The sequence below is a fragment of the Mytilus trossulus genome, chromosome 12 (genome assembly GCF_036588685.1).
Source record: "Mytilus trossulus isolate FHL-02 chromosome 12, PNRI_Mtr1.1.1.hap1, whole genome shotgun sequence".
NCBI lineage: Eukaryota > Metazoa > Mollusca > Bivalvia > Mytilida > Mytilidae > Mytilus > Mytilus trossulus.
In genome coordinates, this window is record NC_086384.1 from 38,340,527 (window position 1) to 38,359,473 (window position 18,947).

The 18,947-nt window shown below is 34.1% G+C and overlaps 3 protein-coding genes across 3 annotated transcripts; all 3 read left to right on the plus strand.

Moving 5' to 3' along the window:
• The first annotated feature begins 2,355 nt into the window (after positions 1-2,355).
• LOC134693452 (myogenesis-regulating glycosidase-like) lies at positions 2,356-4,484 on the plus strand. Its single transcript, XM_063554281.1, has one exon. It carries the CDS (start codon positions 2,360-2,362, stop codon positions 4,352-4,354), a length of 1,995 nt encoding a protein of 664 aa, XP_063410351.1. The 5' UTR covers positions 2,356-2,359; the 3' UTR covers positions 4,355-4,484.
• Positions 4,485-4,998: 514 nt separating this feature from the next.
• LOC134692430 (uncharacterized) lies at positions 4,999-12,574 on the plus strand. Its single transcript, XM_063552882.1, has 5 exons — positions 4,999-5,105; positions 9,646-9,912; positions 11,281-11,475; positions 11,812-11,925; positions 12,239-12,574. Exons 1-5 carry the CDS (start codon positions 5,006-5,008, stop codon positions 12,535-12,537), a joined length of 975 nt encoding a protein of 324 aa, XP_063408952.1. The 5' UTR covers positions 4,999-5,005; the 3' UTR covers positions 12,538-12,574.
• A 2,220-nt stretch (positions 12,575-14,794) lies between these two features.
• On the plus strand, positions 14,795-18,738 carry LOC134693319 (uncharacterized). Its single transcript, XM_063554073.1, has 4 exons — positions 14,795-14,909; positions 15,495-15,761; positions 17,377-17,568; positions 18,213-18,738. The coding sequence occupies exons 1-4, from the start codon at positions 14,846-14,848 to the stop codon at positions 18,668-18,670; spliced, it is 981 nt and encodes a 326-aa protein (XP_063410143.1). The 5' UTR covers positions 14,795-14,845; the 3' UTR covers positions 18,671-18,738.
• The last annotated feature ends 209 nt before the right edge of the window (positions 18,739-18,947 follow it).

An 18,947-nucleotide genomic window follows, 5' to 3' on the forward strand; every position in this document is an offset into this window, starting at 1 on the left:
CCTTGCAGAAGATCACCTACGGACCCTTAAGATTGTTTTTGCAAGGTTTCGTAACACAAGAGAGATAGTGGCACCTTCTTTACATGAGGCATCGGGCCCCCCTTACTGACGTGATGTTTCTGCGTCTTTATACATTTACACCCTACACAGCCGAAAACCGACACCCCACTTTGACAACGGTTTTACTGCTGTTCAGAAGACTCAAAGTGACAATGTTTGTATCCTTTTGGAGACGAAACCTTCATAATTATATGTGATCAATAGTATAGTTGTTATATTTTCATTGACTTTTTGTTGTTTACTTATTGTTGTTTACTTATTGCATTAATGGGAAGTCCAATTTTATTATGACACAATCATACGTTTTGTAAACTGTAACAAAATAATGGAGATGTAGTTTGAATTCTAATGAGACAAATATAAATCATAGTTCAAATGAAGTAAATGTAAGCAGTTATAGGGAACCGTGTTGCCTCTGACGATTGGAAAATATATACCGTATAGTCGGCAATAACAAAAACTAACGGCTTAATTCTAAACAAGTAAAACAATTTATGAAAAAAAATATGTCAGACATGACCCAACGACAATTTACTGAGCTACAGGATCCTGATTTCTGCAATGCATATATAGTAAGTGGTGGGAAAACATGTTTCAAGGCGCCAACCCTATACTAATCTGGTACAGTGATGCAACGGTACAACATCATTTAACAAATTATTAAACTCAGCAAAAAAAAAATCAAATCAAGCAGAAAAACATTAAATCAGTACCTTTCTTAGAAGCAAAAAATGTGTGTCGAAAGTTTTCTGTCGACAGGAGCAAGTTGAATTAGAAAACCTCATTACGTCTTCGGCGACTCAAATAAAAAAAAAAACCAGTTACATGTACCAGGTTCAACGATTTTAAAGTATAAATTTTTCTTAAAACTAACATGTTTTAATTGTTTTAAATAGTTTGAAGCTCCAATAAAGTTTTAAGATTTATTTCTGTATATATGTACCTGTGTCTTTTTGAGAACGCACACAAAACTACAAACACACTACATGTATGTACATATATAAGGAACAATTTTATCTACATTTGTAAGTAGGTTCACTTATTGATAGTATTTCTTCACCTTATTTGCATTTTATCACAGTTAAACAAATTATTTGTAATAATTTATAATCTGTTTCAAGACATTTCGATACTTGTACAATCAGTTTTACCTTTTCTTGATAACATAAATCGATTACTAAATATTCGAACGACCTTGGTTATTCCGTACGAAGAAATCTTTTATCGAAATTGTCAAAAAAGGTAAGCTGATTTCTCTTTAATATTTAAATAATTGGCTCAATCAATTTTAACGATTGATTGACTATTGGTTGCTTAACGTCCAGTGGCGAATATTTCATGCATTTTCAGGACGATGACAAATTAACAGTAAATACAATAGGTTCTGTACTAGAGGCGTCCGGGACTAAGGTCGGAGTAACTGGTAACCAGCAAAACTGTTTAACCTGGCTACATGTACATGTTTATCAACTGACTGATGAGTATTCAACCAGCAGCACTTTTGAAGGAGCAAACATGCATTTAGACTACAAAATATGGTCTTTCATATACAATAAACAGAATTCAAACCTACTCAAAATTTTGTTAATGAAGTCGATATGAAAACGCTTCTTGACATATTTTAAACATAAATTTTCAAAATATGAATAGATATAAAAATGTCAAAATTTATGTGATATACAAAAGAGTCTTAAACTTTTTTTTTGATATACATGTTCTGAAAATCAATACCTGTAATGTGATCAATTATAAAAAAAACCTAATGGAAATGATATTGTTTTGTGCTCATCATTACAGTTTTTCAGTTTTGAGTGTTGCATGCTTAATGTGTAGTGGTAAATATTTCATGCATATTCGCAATGAGACTAAATTAACAATTGAATTATACAACAAATAGGTCCTGCAAGATATGCAAAAGGAACGGGAGTTAGGACTGCCCATTAGAAAATGAAGGTTTGTTTGTTAGGGACAGATATTTTGCATGAAAACTGAAAATACCGTCCCCATTGCAATTGAGAGTGGCTGGGTATCTTGACATCCTAGACAATCAAGCAGGCACTCCAAGTAGCAGTGTTTAAAAGTCGGTCTGGAAAGGAAAAATTAATGATAAATCATTTAAACAACTCAACTCTTGCGGTTTTTATTAATTTCGATATATTCTAAGCTAAAATTATACACATGCGAAATCGGTTCAATGCTCGTCTTGCATTTTCCCCCGAAATACAAACATGTTCTGTCTGCTTATTTTGTCACTTCAGTGGCGGTAATAACATATAATTCAAACATTTCAGGAGTTTTAATGTCCGGGAAAAAAATAAATGGAAGAATGAAAGTTGGTATCGCCTTGCTTTCATTGATATTGCTTAGCGCAATTGTTGGAATAGTTGCCTGGCAAGTTGGACGAAATGATAACGAGGAACCTCAGATTGCAGACGAGTATGTTGTTGGGAATTTACAACTTGAAAAATATACCTGGAATTTTAAAATTAAAAAATCAAATACAGATGTTCGTCTATCCGGACAATTAGCTAATACCGGAAGTAAAAAAAATGTTGCTGAGGACTGTGGGAGTTCCGATAATGCTCTTTGTCTAGACTGGATTGGTACAAAAGACTTACTTATATCTTATAATAAATATGCATCTGCTGAGTGCTATGATATACATTGGAGGACACGTGCTTGCTCTGATCAAATTTTGTTAGATTGTTTCGATTTAGATAATGCGCACTGGTACGGTGGTTACGAGGATTGGAACCAGTTCTGGCCTTTGGAGCAGACGACAATGAATCTCTCTGCTTTTGTTGCTAATGATTCATACGCTAAACGCATTGGAGGTGTACAGGAACGTTATTTCCTCAATTCACAAGGAGTAGGGATAAACATTAGTAGCGATGTTCCGCTTTATATTAGCATCAACCAAACGTCTGATAAACAAATATGTCTGATGGCTAAATATGAAAAGTATCCATATACGAACACCAAAGGCGAATACCCTCATTTGTCTTACACAATTTGCGTTGCTGATAACGTTCGGAAGATTCATGATTTTATGTCGGCCTCATTCTCCAAACCATCAAATATTCCTGATAGAAAATTATTCAAGTATCCGATTTGGTCAACATGGGCTCAATACCATAAAGATATAAATCAAACAACTGTGATAGAGTTTGCTTCAAATATTTTAAAATATAATTTTTCACATTCACAAGTAGAAATAGACGATGACTGGACACCGAAATATGGTGATATGGTTTTTAATGTCAATAAATTTCCTAATGCAACGGAAATGGTTAAACAACTAAATGCAATGGGATTAAGAGTAACTATTTGGGTCCATCCATTCTTCAATATTGATTCATTAACATTTCAAGAAGCGAAAGATAAATTCTTTCTTGTAAGACAATACGATTCGCAAGTACCGGCCCTTGTTTCATGGTGGGATGGAGATGCAGCGGGGATTTTAGATGTTTCAAATAAGGATGCAGTGCAGTGGTTTATTAAAAAATTACAATTTTTACAGAAAACATACAATATAAGCTCATTCAAATTTGATGCAGGTGAAACAAACTGGTTGCCAAATATTTTCGAAACCGCTTACGACAGTCCAAATTTCTATCCAACTAAATGGGCGGAGTTAGCTTATGCCTCTGATACTGACGTTCGACATCAAGAAGTTCGAGTTGGTGTCAGAACACAACATTTGCCAGTATTTGTACGCATGCTTGATAAAAATTCGAACTGGGAAAATAAAAATGGATTAAAAACACTGATCAGCACTGCATTTACATTCGGTTTACTCGGATATCCATTCGTATTGCCTGATATGATTGGAGGAAATGCATATGAAGGGAACAAACCAGATCGTGAGTTATTTATAAGATGGTTAGAGGCTACTGCACTACTTCCGGCAATGCAGTTTTCTATTGTACCTTGGCAGTACGACGAGGAAGTTGTCAAAATATCCCGAAAATTTGTACAGTTGCACGAACAATATTCTGATCTTATAACTGAACTGGCCGAAGAATCCGTTCGGACAGGGGCTCCTATTATTCGCCCTTTGTGGTGGATATCACCGCTGGATAAAGAATGTCAAATAATTGACTCCGAATTTTTGCTTGGAAATAACACACTTGTAGCACCTGTTTTAGAACAGGGAGCAATTTCAAGAGACATATATTTACCTCTTGGCAGATGGAGGGCATCAATAGATGGACTGGTTATCAAAGGCCCTGAATATTTGCGTAATTATAGTGTGAAACTTGACGAACTACCGATATTTACTCGAATAGTGTGACAACTGAATTTAAAACAAGCAGTCCTGATAAATCCTTCAAATACAAAATATAAATGTTAAAAAAAACAGGTTCTTTTATGAAACAGTCTTTAGAACTGAGGACAGGGGACTTTTTGTTTTGATTTCTTGTATATATATATTTTTTTGTGTGTTCAACTCAGTTATTTTTTTTTTCATTATTTTTTTTTATGTCACAAGTATCATTTTACTTCTGTGACAATAAAGAATTAAAATATCATATCAGGACGTTATAGAAAGACTGCAACGTTTCCATGATTTCTAAACTGAACTCGCCTTTATTTTTTTAGAAAATAAACATTCTATTTTTAATGTACAAATGTTAAATAAAAAATGGTTTAGAAAGCTGTTCGATTTTCTGATTCAATTTCCAGTAACAGCTGGTCGATCACTAGCAAGATAAGAACATGCTGTACATAAATAATATCCTTTTCCATTATATGTTTGTGTGGGTCTTCAATCCTTGATTCCGATAAAATGTATTAAAACAAATATTTTCTGCTTTAAAAGGTTTCAAAACCAAGGAAAACATATTTTTTTTACAAGAAAACGGTATGTTTCTACAAACACTTATATGTGTACAATTAGTGCATATATCTTATCTTTTCCGACTAATCTGTCGTCATTTTATGTATGTTAAATGTGAAAAGATACCGAAGGGAAATGACGATAAAAATACTTGAATTTGCATTTTCCTTGTTGCTTTTAAGTCACGTGATCTACACTCAGTCTGGTATGTATTACATAGTATAAGTTGTTGCTGTTTAGTCTGGTAGAAATGCTTTGTGTTACTGTACGTACCTCTACATTTGAGGTTGAAATGAATCGTACATGAGGAATAAATATACCTCGCAGTTGATACAATATTCAAGGGCTTGTATTTCATATCATGATGCCCTTGATAGAGGGCAGCTGGCTGCTCACAATGACGCTATTAAACCAAAAATGGTGAAGTTGAAGTCATTCCTTCGTAAGTTATACGGAGTTCAACACGAGTTGGTTGACCGTCATTAAATACCCGTTTCACAGATGCTAGCGGATATGTAACTTCAATGCTGTCTTCTTGTCCCCACATGTGACCTACCGGTTTATGCTTATTACCAGGTTTGTACTAACACGAGGAACACAAAAGGTGTCGCATGTGGAGAAGAATCTGCTTACCTTTCTGAAGCACCAGAGATTATTCCTAGTTTTTGCGGGGTGTGGGTACCTCAGTCTTTAGTTTTCTACGCTGTATTTTTTTTTTATCCTACATATAAATAAAGAAGATGTGGTATGATTGCCAATGAGACAACTATCCACAAAAGACCAAAATGACACAGAAATTAACAACCATAGGTCACCGTACGGCCTTCAACAATGAGCAAAGCCCATACCGCATAGTCAGCTATAACAGACCCGATAAGACAATGTAAAACAATTCAAACGAGAAAACTAACGGCCTTCTTTATGTACAAAAAAATGAACGAAAAACAAATATGTAACACATAAACAAACGACAACCACTAAATTTACAGGCTCCTGACTTGGGACAGGCACATACATAGATAATGTGACGGGGTGAAACATGTTATCGGGATCCCAACCCTCCCCTAACCTGGGACAGTGGTATAATAGTACAACATAAGAACGAACTATAAAAATCAGTTGAAAAAGGCTTAACTCATCAGATGGACAAAAATACAAGTATTGTTTGTCTGTAAAATTTTTACAGATGAGTCATGAGTCTTATGAGTTTGAATGACCGTTTGGTATCGTTCGCCTCTCTGTTATTGATTGGATCTGATAAAAAAAAATCTTGAAAATAACTGTATAACCCTAATAAGCTCTTCAATTATTTTTTAACGAAATTAAGTCGGGTTGGGGATGGTGCGTTCCTTTTGTTGTTAAGTATATACAACACTGTACGACCTTCAACAATAAACACATACATTCGGTACTGTGAGTAATTAAATGCGTTAAGTTGCAAACATTTCAATAATTCACACATCTGATTTATCTTAAAACATTATAAAAAACACAAAAGTTACATAATGTATCACAAAGAACTGAAATTTCATGCACATGAGCTTGTTTAATGAAAGCATATCAACATAGAACTGAAGCAGGACCACAAATGAACAGCAATACGGCATACTAGTAGTATGTATTTACTTTGACCGACACAAACGATCAAATTCAACCATTTGATGCATTTAGTGCATTACATGTCCGATGTATCATATGTTTTATAGTCGTTGACGTTCAAGATCGACTATTTAATCTTTTCGTAGATACATTGAATTAACTTTAAGAGTCGTTATAGCTAAAGTTAAGGCAAACTATGACAACAAAGAAAAGGGGAGACATAAGAATATTCTTAAGTTTTTGAAATTTTTGATTGAATATTATAGTATAAAATAAACCAAATGAGGAATTATTTTAAATAGGACACCTTTTCAAAAGGATCATGCAAAGGACAAGCTGGAGGTCACTTAATATTACTACCCCCATCAAATCATGTGATATGTCAGCGTCTGTTTAGACAATCAACCAATCATCATTTGCTGCATTTTTAAACTTTCTGTTTAGTAAATTTGAAAAACAATGGATCTATTTATAAATGTTCATCATTTGGTAGAGCTTCTCTCGTCCTGTTTTGCAAATTATTTAATGAGAAAATCAACCTAACGATGTTAGAATAGATTTGATTCGTAACTTCCTCCCCGGCGCCGGGGCTGGAACCTGTACTTTTTTCTAACTTTTACGACAACGTCGCCTAGCATTGTTTAGAGACCTTATTCCCTCCTCCAACTCAAGCTTAATAAAGCAAATTTACAGATCTAACATTGTTGGGTTGATGTTTAGACGAGTTGTATATATATATAGATTAAAACTGACGTGTAGCATGTAGCATGGGTTCGAATGTATCTTACATTAATTTGTAGAATCCTTTACTATAGATAATTTAACTGATCTGTAGCAATAACATCTTCATGCCTAATATATCATGTACTGCAGTACGCCGCTAGATTCCGGCGAGGTTGATGTTTAGACGAGTTGTATATACATTATGTACACAGCCATGTATCACCATCATTGATGGCGATCCGATGGATACATCTGTTGTAGAGTTGTCACTGACTCAGACGTACTTATGAATATAATTATTTTCTGAGACTGTATCTTACATTAATTTGTAGGATCCTTTACTATAGATAATTTAACTGATCTGTAGCAATAACATCTTCATGCCTAATATATCATGTACTGCAGTACGCCGCTAGATTAAAACTGACGTGGAAAGGTAACAGGTGGTCGTGTGGTCTAGCGGGACGGCTGCAGTGCAGACGATTTGGTGTCACGATATCACAGTAGCATGGGTTCGAATTTTCTGTGACTGTATCTTACATTAATTTGTAGGATCCTTTACTATAGATAATTTAGCTGATCTGTAACAATAAAATCTTCATGCCTTATATATCATGTACTGCAGTACGCCGCTAGATTAAAACTGACATTGAAAGTTAACACACCGCCAGTGAAAGCTCTATTTTTTGTAGAGCCCATGTGGTCGTGTGGTCTAGCGGGACGGCTGCAGTGCAGACGATTTGGTGTCGCGATATCACAGTAGCATGGGTTCGAATCCCGGCGAGGGAAGAACAAAAAATTTGCGAAAGCAAAGGAGTAGGTCCGGTAAGACCTCTTTTTGGCCCCAAAATATAGCGGTTTTACAAAATTGTTAAAATGTAAACTTTTACTTAGTTATTGGATAGCAGAATGGTTCTGCTACATAAATATGGGCTGTTTTTGACACAACAATGTACATATATTGGGTACTAGCACCATGAAGTCGTGCTAAATTACTGAAGTCTTCCCAATTCCATCATTTTTGTTAAATTTTAGACGGTTTCCGGGTAAAACGAAAGTGGCCGCATTCGTGTTCATCCAAAATATTGAAATGGAAGTTGTATTTGCTGATAATACATAACATATGTAAAGATTGAGGATGAACACGGATGCGGCCAGTTCCGTTTTTGACAAAAAAACATCTGAAAAGTGACATTTTTCGGATATTTGGTAGATTTTCCATATTTGAGCTTGAATCGGATCGTTTTTAATGACTTAATAAGTTAAAATCTTGCACATAAATTAATTGAATCATATGAAATAGACACTTAAGTGTTTAAAAAGTGGTAAAAATCTTTCGTCAGATGAAACTGAAATTTGAGGCCAAAATCGGTCTTTTTTTGGAGAGCCCAGGTGGTCGTGTGGTCTAGCGGGACGGCTGCAGTGCAGGCGATTTGGTGTCACGATATCACAGTAGCATGGGTTCGAATCCCGGCGAGGGAAGAACCAAAAATTTGCGAAAGCAAATTTACAGATCTAACATTGTTGGGTTGATGTTTAGACGAGTTGTGTATACATTATGTACACAGCCATGTCACACCATCATTGATGGCGATCCGATGGATACATCTGTTGTAGAGTTGTCACTGACTCAGACGTACTTATGAATATAATTATTTTCTGTGACTGTATCTTACATTAATTTGTAGGATCCTTTGTTTTATTTTAATCCCAAGTTCTGCCTGTTTCACTTTACATTTAGATGCCTAAGTTCTCACAGTTTGAATTTCTTGCAAATTATTCTTTGAACAAAAAAAAACCACACAAAACAGTTGTTCCATAATCTACTTTACCATTTGCTTTACATGTACATGTACCACAAATAACATGCTTGTGGATTTACAAGCGGTATGGGCTTTGCCTTTTGTTGAAGGCCGTACGGTGACCTATAGTTGTTAATGTTTGTGTCATTTTGGTCTTTTGTGGATAGTTGTCTCATTGGCAATCATACCGCATCTTCTTCTTTAATAATATCAGCGGCGTACTGCAGTACATGATATATAAGGCATGAAGATGTTATTGTTACAGATCAGCTAAATTATCTATAGTAAAGGATTCTACAAATTAATGTCAGCTACAGTCACAGAAAATAATTATATTCATAAGTACGTCTGAGTCAGTGACAACTCTACAACCGATATATTCATCGGATCGCCATCAATGATAATGATACATGGCTGTGTACATAATGTATATACAACTCGTCTAAACATCAACCCAACAATGTTAGATCTGTTAATTTGCTTTCGCAAATATATCTTTGTATATTACGCATGGTATATGTCTTAATTTTAATACATATTCATTAAGATGTCTGCGAGTTTTTTGTGTTCTCATTATTTATTTATCAATATATTTTATATGTCACATTTACTTTTCTATAGATTTATCAACATGTCCAACTAATATTCGGACTTTGAAACACGTACGCGTGTATACAGATGCATGCTTGTTGTTTGTTGAACATGAATTATCATGGGATGATGCTCGTAAAAGCTGCAGGAGCCTTGGAGGAGATTTAGTAATGATAAAAGATAGCGCAAAGCAAAAGTTCATTTTGGATTCTCTGATATTCGAACATTGGAATACACAAAATATATGGATTGGTGCTACAGACAAGGCCAAAGAAGGGGACTGGCGCTGGATAGATGGTATTTTGTATTTGTCAAGAAAAGTGGTCTTTCATGTGTGTTTGTTATTGGATACATTTAAAAATTTTGCTGTAACTGAACATAAGAGAAAAGCATAATTATTTTAACTTGCTCCAATAACTTCTACAAAAGCGATGCTTTGTTTACTCTGGTGATTTTAATGATATATGATAATGCCACAAATAACACAAGCTTCGTCAAATCAAATTAATGTCAAATATTTACATAACAATGGGCTAGGTCACCGGACACGTTATTTAAACTATATACCCAAATGATGGTTGTTGTCAAGTTTTGTTAAATTTGGCCCAGTAGTTTTAGAGGAGAAGATTTTTGTAAAAATAAACGACGACGGACTATAAGTGACGACAATAGCTTACTTGGCCCTTTGTGCCAGGTGAGCCAAAAAGGGAAAAATTCATAAAACCTGACAAAAACAAACGCTCAACTTCATCAATTAACAGAAAAACATGGACAAGAACTACCATGTTTAACACTACATGTACCTCGTAGTGGCCCTTTCCAAAACAAATGGTTGGTTCAAGCATGAATTATATCAACTTTTAGTAAAAGCTTCAAATTGAACGACAATTGTTTATAGTTTCCGTTAAAACATTCCTTACGAAGTTCCTATCGAGTGAATTTTAGGGAATTGTTGATTGAAAAACATCTTCACTGTCAAACTAATCGCTATTCTTTTTTGGGTGGCAAAATGGAAGCAGTCTTGTTGAAAAATAGTTACAATTAAAAGGAATAGTGAATATCTTAGGAAATCGTGTTTCGCATTTGTTCTATGAATCTACATGTAATTGGCAAATTATAATCATTCTTAGAAAACTTGTAAGTGTGGAAGATATTCAACACTTCATGACGAAAAACATGTCTGAGCAGAAACATTCTTTGAATTAAAAAATCTTTTTCTTCTGAAACTGCATACATCAGAGGAATTTCAAATCTTTTGAAACGTTGTGACATTAAGAGCATAATAGGAGGACCTACTAATTATGATCTTCATAATCAGTTCGCCGGTTGGCAAACATGACTATTGCATCATCGTTCGGAAAAGTTTAACGTTAACTTTCATTTTGTACTACTTTATTAGATAACTTTCCTTAAAGGGGTACATGTCTCTTTTTTTTTCTTCTCTTTTTTCTTTTTTTTTTTTATCTCTGATTGTGTTTGAATCACCGTATTGTATGTCTATAGTTGTTATGACTTTGGTAAATAAAGATATTATTATTGTTCGTCTTGATTTAACCAAAGCATTGGCTTTGTCAACTCCGTGCTAAATATTACTGATTGATTAAACTATATTATATTACCTTATTGCCTTATTTCTTAACGTAATACTAAGTACATTACTTTCAGGCAGTAGTGTAACGTATGCACATTTTGCGGAAGGACAAGGTAATAACCACCCCACAAGAAGATTTATATTTTCTAGTGGTTCAGACGAAGATTGTGCTCTGATCAAACGAAGTGATGGTGGCCTATGGCATGATTATCCGTGTGATTTCGGTTTAGGGAGCTTAGGATATCATTTCACTTATGCCTGTGAATTCCGTAAGTATATATTCCTAGTGCAATTATTGTAGTTTAAAGGGACACTAGCTGTCAAAATTTGACTCAAATTCTCATATTTGTAAAACATTTATCCAAACTTACTCTAATGAAAGTCTTAAAAAACAGTTTACAAGTCATGAGCCCGATAATATGTAGCTTTGTCTCGTGTGTATTTTAGTCTAGATGCCATCTAATTAACTATCGAGTTGACATTCTGTCTATTGACTGCAATTAACATGCACTATTGTACAAATAAAATGTAAGAGCTTTATTTTCTCGGAGAGCATGAATTTGTTAAACAGAACTTATTTTGTAGTTATTTTCTTCTTGTTTTAGCCAGGACTGATAAGCTTGTACAAATAGGATCAAATACTGCAGCAAGCACACAAACCATCATTCCTTATCATACTACTACTACAACAGTGTCAACACAGTCGACAACAGCTAAAGGTACAGTAAAAGAGCTAGAAGAGAGTATGTAGGCTATGTACATGTATTAGGAAGTTTACGAAAATATTTAAGTCAAATACCATCAACATTTTAAGTTCGTTATCTGATCTAAATACATCGTTTTTTTTTTATTATTATTTACATCAAACTTTATTAAGATAAAATATAATCCTAAAAATGATTATTTTTATGACTTTTTTTCATATATTTCGAATTTTTATTTTCGAGACATTCTAAAAACTAAGATATTAGCTATTTTAAAAATGCATGTATTTATGTCTTTTTCACAAGAACTTCATGTATTGTTTTGCAGCCTTTATACTGACAAAACTTGTAAAAACAGGCAGGAATGTTACATTTAGTTGTCCCATTACATCTTCTGTTGGATCTATTGTATCATGGTATGGACCTCCAGATTCCAAGACATTATACGCTAGTGGCACAGTAACTAACCCAAGACTGTCAACTATTGCTATTACTGGTGATCATGCAAATGGAGAATATAACCTTCATTTGAGTTTCGTAACAAAGTATGATGAAGGTTATTATACATGTAGTATGACGTACAACGGTACTTACCAGTCACAAGGATTTTCATTACATGTGTATTAAAACCTTAGATTCTTGGATATAAAGATCTTTAGAAATGTTTATTTTTTCTTTGTTCTTATGTATAACATTAAAATGATTAACAAGAACAGTTAACATTGAATTAAAGCAAATTTTTTGTCAGTATGATTTTTCGGTGTAAATTTCATGGCATTGCATTCATACCTCAAATAAAGATTCAATTTGTGTTAATTGTTTTCTATAATCAAACTCAGTTACTTACTACACCGTTAGTTTTCTCGTTTGAATTGATTTACATTTTTCATTTCGGGGCCTATACATGAAGCTGAGTATGCGGTATTGGCTTTGATTATTGTTGAAGGTCGTACGGTAACTTTTATTTATTTCAAATTTCTTTGTCATGTTGGTCTCTTGTGAAGATTTGTCTCATTGGCAATCATACCACATCTTTGTATTTAATCAAATTGAGAATTGAAATTGGGAATATGTCATAGGGGCAACAACCCAACAAAAGAGCAGACAACAGCCGAAGGATATTCAACGCAGAAAGAAAACCCCACACCCAGAGGTGGTCCTCAGCTAACCCCTAAATAAAATTGTGTACTAGTTCAGTGAAAATAGATGTCACACTAAACTCCAAAACATATATTAAATTAACTAAAAATAAAAAAATAAAACATACAAGACTAACAAAGGCAAGGGGCTCCTGACTTAGGACAGGCGCAAACACTTAAATCATTTTTATAACGCAAACAATTAAATCAATCGACACTCCCAAGAGTTTACTCACTCTAAAAATAGTTTTTTTAACGCTGAAATAGGTTCACATTTGCAGTATACATGTACTTATTAAATGTCAAAGATTGCCCCAGAATCTCGCAGCCTAGCGTAATTTTTGCTATGACCAGCCTATTCAGAAAACATTGAACGGATAGAGTTAGACTAGCTTGATTCGTCATTCATTATGAACACGTACCTGCTCCAACTCAGGATCCTGTTTTACAGTGCAGTGATTGTTGTTTGTTGTTGTTTGTATTGTTTGATTCTGTTATATTTTATCATTTTGTAAATAAAGCAGAACCGTTACTTTTTCTCGAATGACGCACTTACGGTAAAAATCAAATTACGGATTTCGTCACATTTCATTCGGGTGTCCTCCTTTTATTCTGGTCCATAAACGTCTTCTTCTCCGAAAAGCAACAATAAAGAAGAAAAAACCCAACAAATAATGCATATATATCAAAAAGATGGATCATTGTTTAATGATGTTTTGAAAAATTCATAATAAATATTGTTTTGTCTTTTTTTGTTTGGCTATATGATCATTTGTAAATATATCTATAGATATAGGGAGACAATGTGATTGTTAATCACCTGATTGATAGTTGTCCAGTGGAAAGTATGTCAGACATACCCAGGACAATAACCATTAAACGAGACGAAATATGGATTATGCACTGGGAAGCGACCAATGAATAGACAGCAAAAGGAAAGAGAGAGTACGTTGGATGTAAGATAAGAGCGGATGTTCAAAACCGAAAGTAGGACTCCTCAATCACTGTTACTAATATTCCTCAACGCACAGAGAGCTTGGCACTTTCATTGCAAGATGTATCGAAATTAGCGTGGCCAGTCCCATTCCCGAGGTCGCTTCGTATAAAAATAATCCGTATAGCCAAAAGGCCAAAAGGCTATATTTGAAGTGGATTTACATCATCATGCGGATTAACTTGGTCAATTTCTATAAACTGGAATTATGTCTGTTGGTCATTTGTTGCGCCTTCTTTATTAACACGAAACATGGCGGAACTTCTGCATGTAAAAATATATCGGAATGCTCTGTGATAAAAAAAAAGATTGTGAATAAACGTACAGGAAACGTTATTCTAATGAAAAATAAATGCACTTACTATAAAACAAATACTGTATACACATGTTTATCAGAGGATAACAATTTCTATTCGGCGTCCTGACCGGAAAAAAAGTTCGATCGGGAAAGCATATTTTGCCGCACTAAAGAGTTCTCAAAAGGAACATAGTGAAAAACAAGTCTGTATTGTTTTCAGGAATTAAATTTACAGAAATGCAACTCACGAAAAGAAAAATTTTCATTCGAACAATATTTTAGTAAAAGACCTGAATTGAATCGTCATTTTCTGTCACTAAATTTGTATTTCATGAATTTGTCATTAATCTTAAAGTGCGAAAAGTAGATTTTAAAGATAATAATCTTGCATGACTGTATATATATAATTATATATGTGTACAATGGCGTCACGAATGCACTTAATGACATGACATCGTGTTACTGCATTATCTACTTTATTGTATTCAGTTCTAACGTATTAAGATGTCGTTGCTCGTAGTTTTGTCCATTGTACTTGGCCTTTGTCATCAAGTCTTCTGCCAATCAGGTAACAATTATTATTTCATAAATTTCAACATTTTTCTTTTCTTCGTTACACTTAATACTTAGTTCGTATTCTATTAACAATTATTAGTGTTCTTGCAATTTCAAAATAATTTTCAAACAAACATATATATAATGTTTTTATTTTATATATCTTCACAAGAATGTGTCCATAGTACACGGATGACCCACCCGCACTATCATTTTCTTTGTTCAGTAAACCCTAATTATGGGATAAAATCTTGGCGTAAAAATTGGAAAGATCATATCATAGGGAACATGTGTACTAAGTTTCAAGTTGATTGGACTTCAACTTCATCTAACACTACCTCGACCGAAAACTGAAACAGGACAGACGGACGAACGAACGAACAAGACCAGAAATCATAATGCCCATGAATGGGCCATAAAAAGAAAACTATCCTTATGATTCAACAAAAAAACAAAACACTTCATTACTGCATGGACTGCGTGATGAAAATCATGCGAGCCTCATTAAATGATTGATGTAAACATTTTAAGTTTTGAAGTTTTCTTGTAATACTATTATTATAAAATTGATTTTCTTTGATGCATTTGTTTTCTGTAGATTTATCAACATGTCCAACCCGAATTCGGACTTTGAAACACGTACGGGTCTATACAGATGCATGTTTACTGTTTGTCGAACATGAATTGTCATGGGACGATGCTCGTAAAAGCTGCAAGAGCCTTGGAGGAGACTTAGTAACGGTAAAAGATACTGCAAAAGAAAAATTCATTTTGGATTCCTTAAGATTGGAGCATTGGAATGCAGCTAATGTGTGGATTGGTGCTACAGACAGGGCAAAAGAAGGCGACTGGCGCTGGATAGACGGTATGACTTTTATGTTTGGTTCAAAAAGAGGGGCAAAAAGATACCAGAGGGACATTCAAACTAAAATAGAAAATAAACCGACGACGACATTGTTAAAAAAAAGTAAAAGACAAGCAGACAAATAATAGTATACAAGACACAACACACAAACAATGTAGAAAAACTAAAGGCTAAGCAACAAGAACCCACAAATAAATAGGGGCGATCTTATTTGCTCCGGAAGGGTAAGAAGATCCTGCTCCACACGTGGCACATGTCGTGTTAAATAATAACAACTTTAACGGTTCCAATTTTCCTACACCAGATGCGCATTTCGACAATACATATCTCTTCAAACAGGCTTGTTGGTTATATTACCTATATGTAAAATATTCATTTTCTTCTAGCAAACAAACTAGTTGCAATCTATATATAGCTATTTCATTGGGTATAAATATTGGCTTTCGATGTTATCCCCGTAGTTTTCGATGAAAACAATTGGGAAAACTGAATAAAATAATGTTTCTTTTTGTCAAAACAATCATATAACTCCTTATCTATTCTATTGAATGTATTCCATATTTAAGTTTTATTTCTTAAAGTTTCCTTGTACTGACGATAACAAACTGTAAACATTACAAATCGTGCAAGCACTTATCTTAAGGATATGTATATTAAGAACAACGAAGCTAGGTCGGGGCTTTTTAAAACCGACTATACGGTATTAGATTTTCTTATTGTTGAAGGCTGTACGGTCAACAATGATCACTTAATTCAACCTATTTTAACTCTGAAGAATCATTAAGTTGAAATTGGTTATAATTTTTGGAATATATACCATATCTCTTTTTTTAAATGATTGTTAAATTTTTTCATTCTATATCTCCAAGTTTTATCTGTGAGTGTAGTAGAGAAAAAATGGTTACCCTTCCCCTTCTTTGTCCCAAACAAAAATGGTCACGTGGCCCTTGTATCAGCAAGAGTAACCAACTCAAAAGATAAGTATTCGATAGTTGCAAATGATATATCATACATATACACGTTTTCGTCCGGTTGGAATGAGAAACAACGTTAAGTTTGCATGTGATCTGTTGCAATTTTATTTGTTATCCGTTAATTAGAAAACCACTGTTAACAATACCTGTTAAAATTTCCCACTTTTTACATTAACTTGGTTTATACTGTGAAATGCATACCTATCATAATAATTGTTCAAGAGAGTAGAACGATAGAAAATGGTCATAAAAAGGAATGGTCATAAATAAGAAGGACACCTCCGGGTGCGGGAATTTCTCGCTACATTAAAGACCTGTTGGTGACCTTCTGCTGTACAGTTGTTTTTTCTATGGTTGGGTTTTTGTCTCTTTGACACATTCCCCATTTCCATTCTCAATTTTATGAAAGCATTAGTCAATCTTTGATTCTAATTGGCCAATTAAAAAAAACGAAACTAAGAGGCAATAGCAACACATTTATGGTATATGAACTTGTTTTTTTTCATAAAAACTCATTAAAAAATCACATAATTTTCTTTACTCTCGCAAGTTTTATCTGGTACATTTGATATTTAATTATTAGTCTATTTTAATTTGACAGGATTAACTTTACCTTCTTTCACAGATTCATTTCTTTTCAGGAAGTCATGTGACATACGGGCATTTTGCAAAAGGACAGGGTAACAATCACAACACAGGATTTTTATTTGCTGGTGGTTCAAACGAAGACTGTGCACTGATTAGACGAAGTGATGGTGGCCTCTGGCATGATTATCCGTGTCATCCAATCGTAGGGAACTTAGGATATCATTACACTTATGCCTGTGAATTCCGTAAGTACTCTTTCATGGTTTACTATGCGGGACGGGTTTTACTCATTGTTGAAGGACTTACGGTTTTTTCGGAATCAGTTGTTGATTTTCATGGCATTTGAACTCTGATTGAGAGTTGTTTCATTTGCAATTACACCACATCTTATTTCTACAGTATATTGTAACGTAGTTAGATATCAAAATGTGTTTTAAAGTTACACTTAATGTTGGAATGTATCAAGACAAAAGTTACAAAAACAACGTCTGTTCAATCATTTAAAAACTAGTTATGTTGACAGTAAAAAAAAAATTAAAAAATAAGGAAATGTAACATATATATAGCTCAAATTAATTTTCCACTTTCTAAAATGCATACACATTTACACGAAGCAATAAATACCAACGGTGCCAAATAACGAACAAACCAGGGTATTAATAATGAATAAAAAAACTTCACATTTTATCACTAAAAGCACAAAAATAAAATAGTGAAATTCAAATAATTTGATCTAAAGGCCTGACACGAATCTAGCTTTTATAATATATAATTATGTCTGTCTAAGAAATTATTTTAATGTAAATGATAAACGTTTAAACTGTGATGCCTATTATTGAGATATATACATGATTTATTATAAGTATTTTTGTTTTAAAACAACCATCAGACAGGACTACTATGGCGCCGACTACGATAACTATGGCGCCGACAACAACTACTATGGTGCCGACAACGACTACCATGGCGACGACATCGACTACTATTGAAACGATGGCACCATCAACAGCTAATCCCAACATAGAGACGCCATCGCCAACAACATATAACCCTAACGTAGAGACGCCAGCGCCAACAACAGCAAATCCTAACATAGAGACGCCAGCGCCAACAACATATAACCCTAACATAGAGACGCCAGCACCAACAACATCAATGCCTAACGTAGAGACTCCAGCGCCAACAACGATGGCGAATATAGAAACACCAGCACCAACTACTCTGCCCAATGTAGAAACTCCCGCCCCAACAATGCCAAACATTGAGACTCCGTTACCAACAACAGCCAATAATATTATCGTTGGCAACAATACTGTAATCATTGGTAAAAAAAGAAGTCCATATTAGTTTACTGAAACCTAAACAAAATGGTGTTCAATTGGATCTTTACTACGATATTAAAATAATGAAACTTTTCCATTTTAATCTATATTCCCTTTTCGCGAGCAGTTTAGATTCTTTTAAATATTGTTGAATTCCGTATGTTGTGTTTTTTGGTAACGTCTGGTCACTATATATCCAAAATATCCTTTCATTCATAAGAAAAATAGTTCTGTTTAGGTGGATGTTGTTCTATCACCTTTATACACCAAACCATACAGCACGTGTTGTTTTTCTTCACATA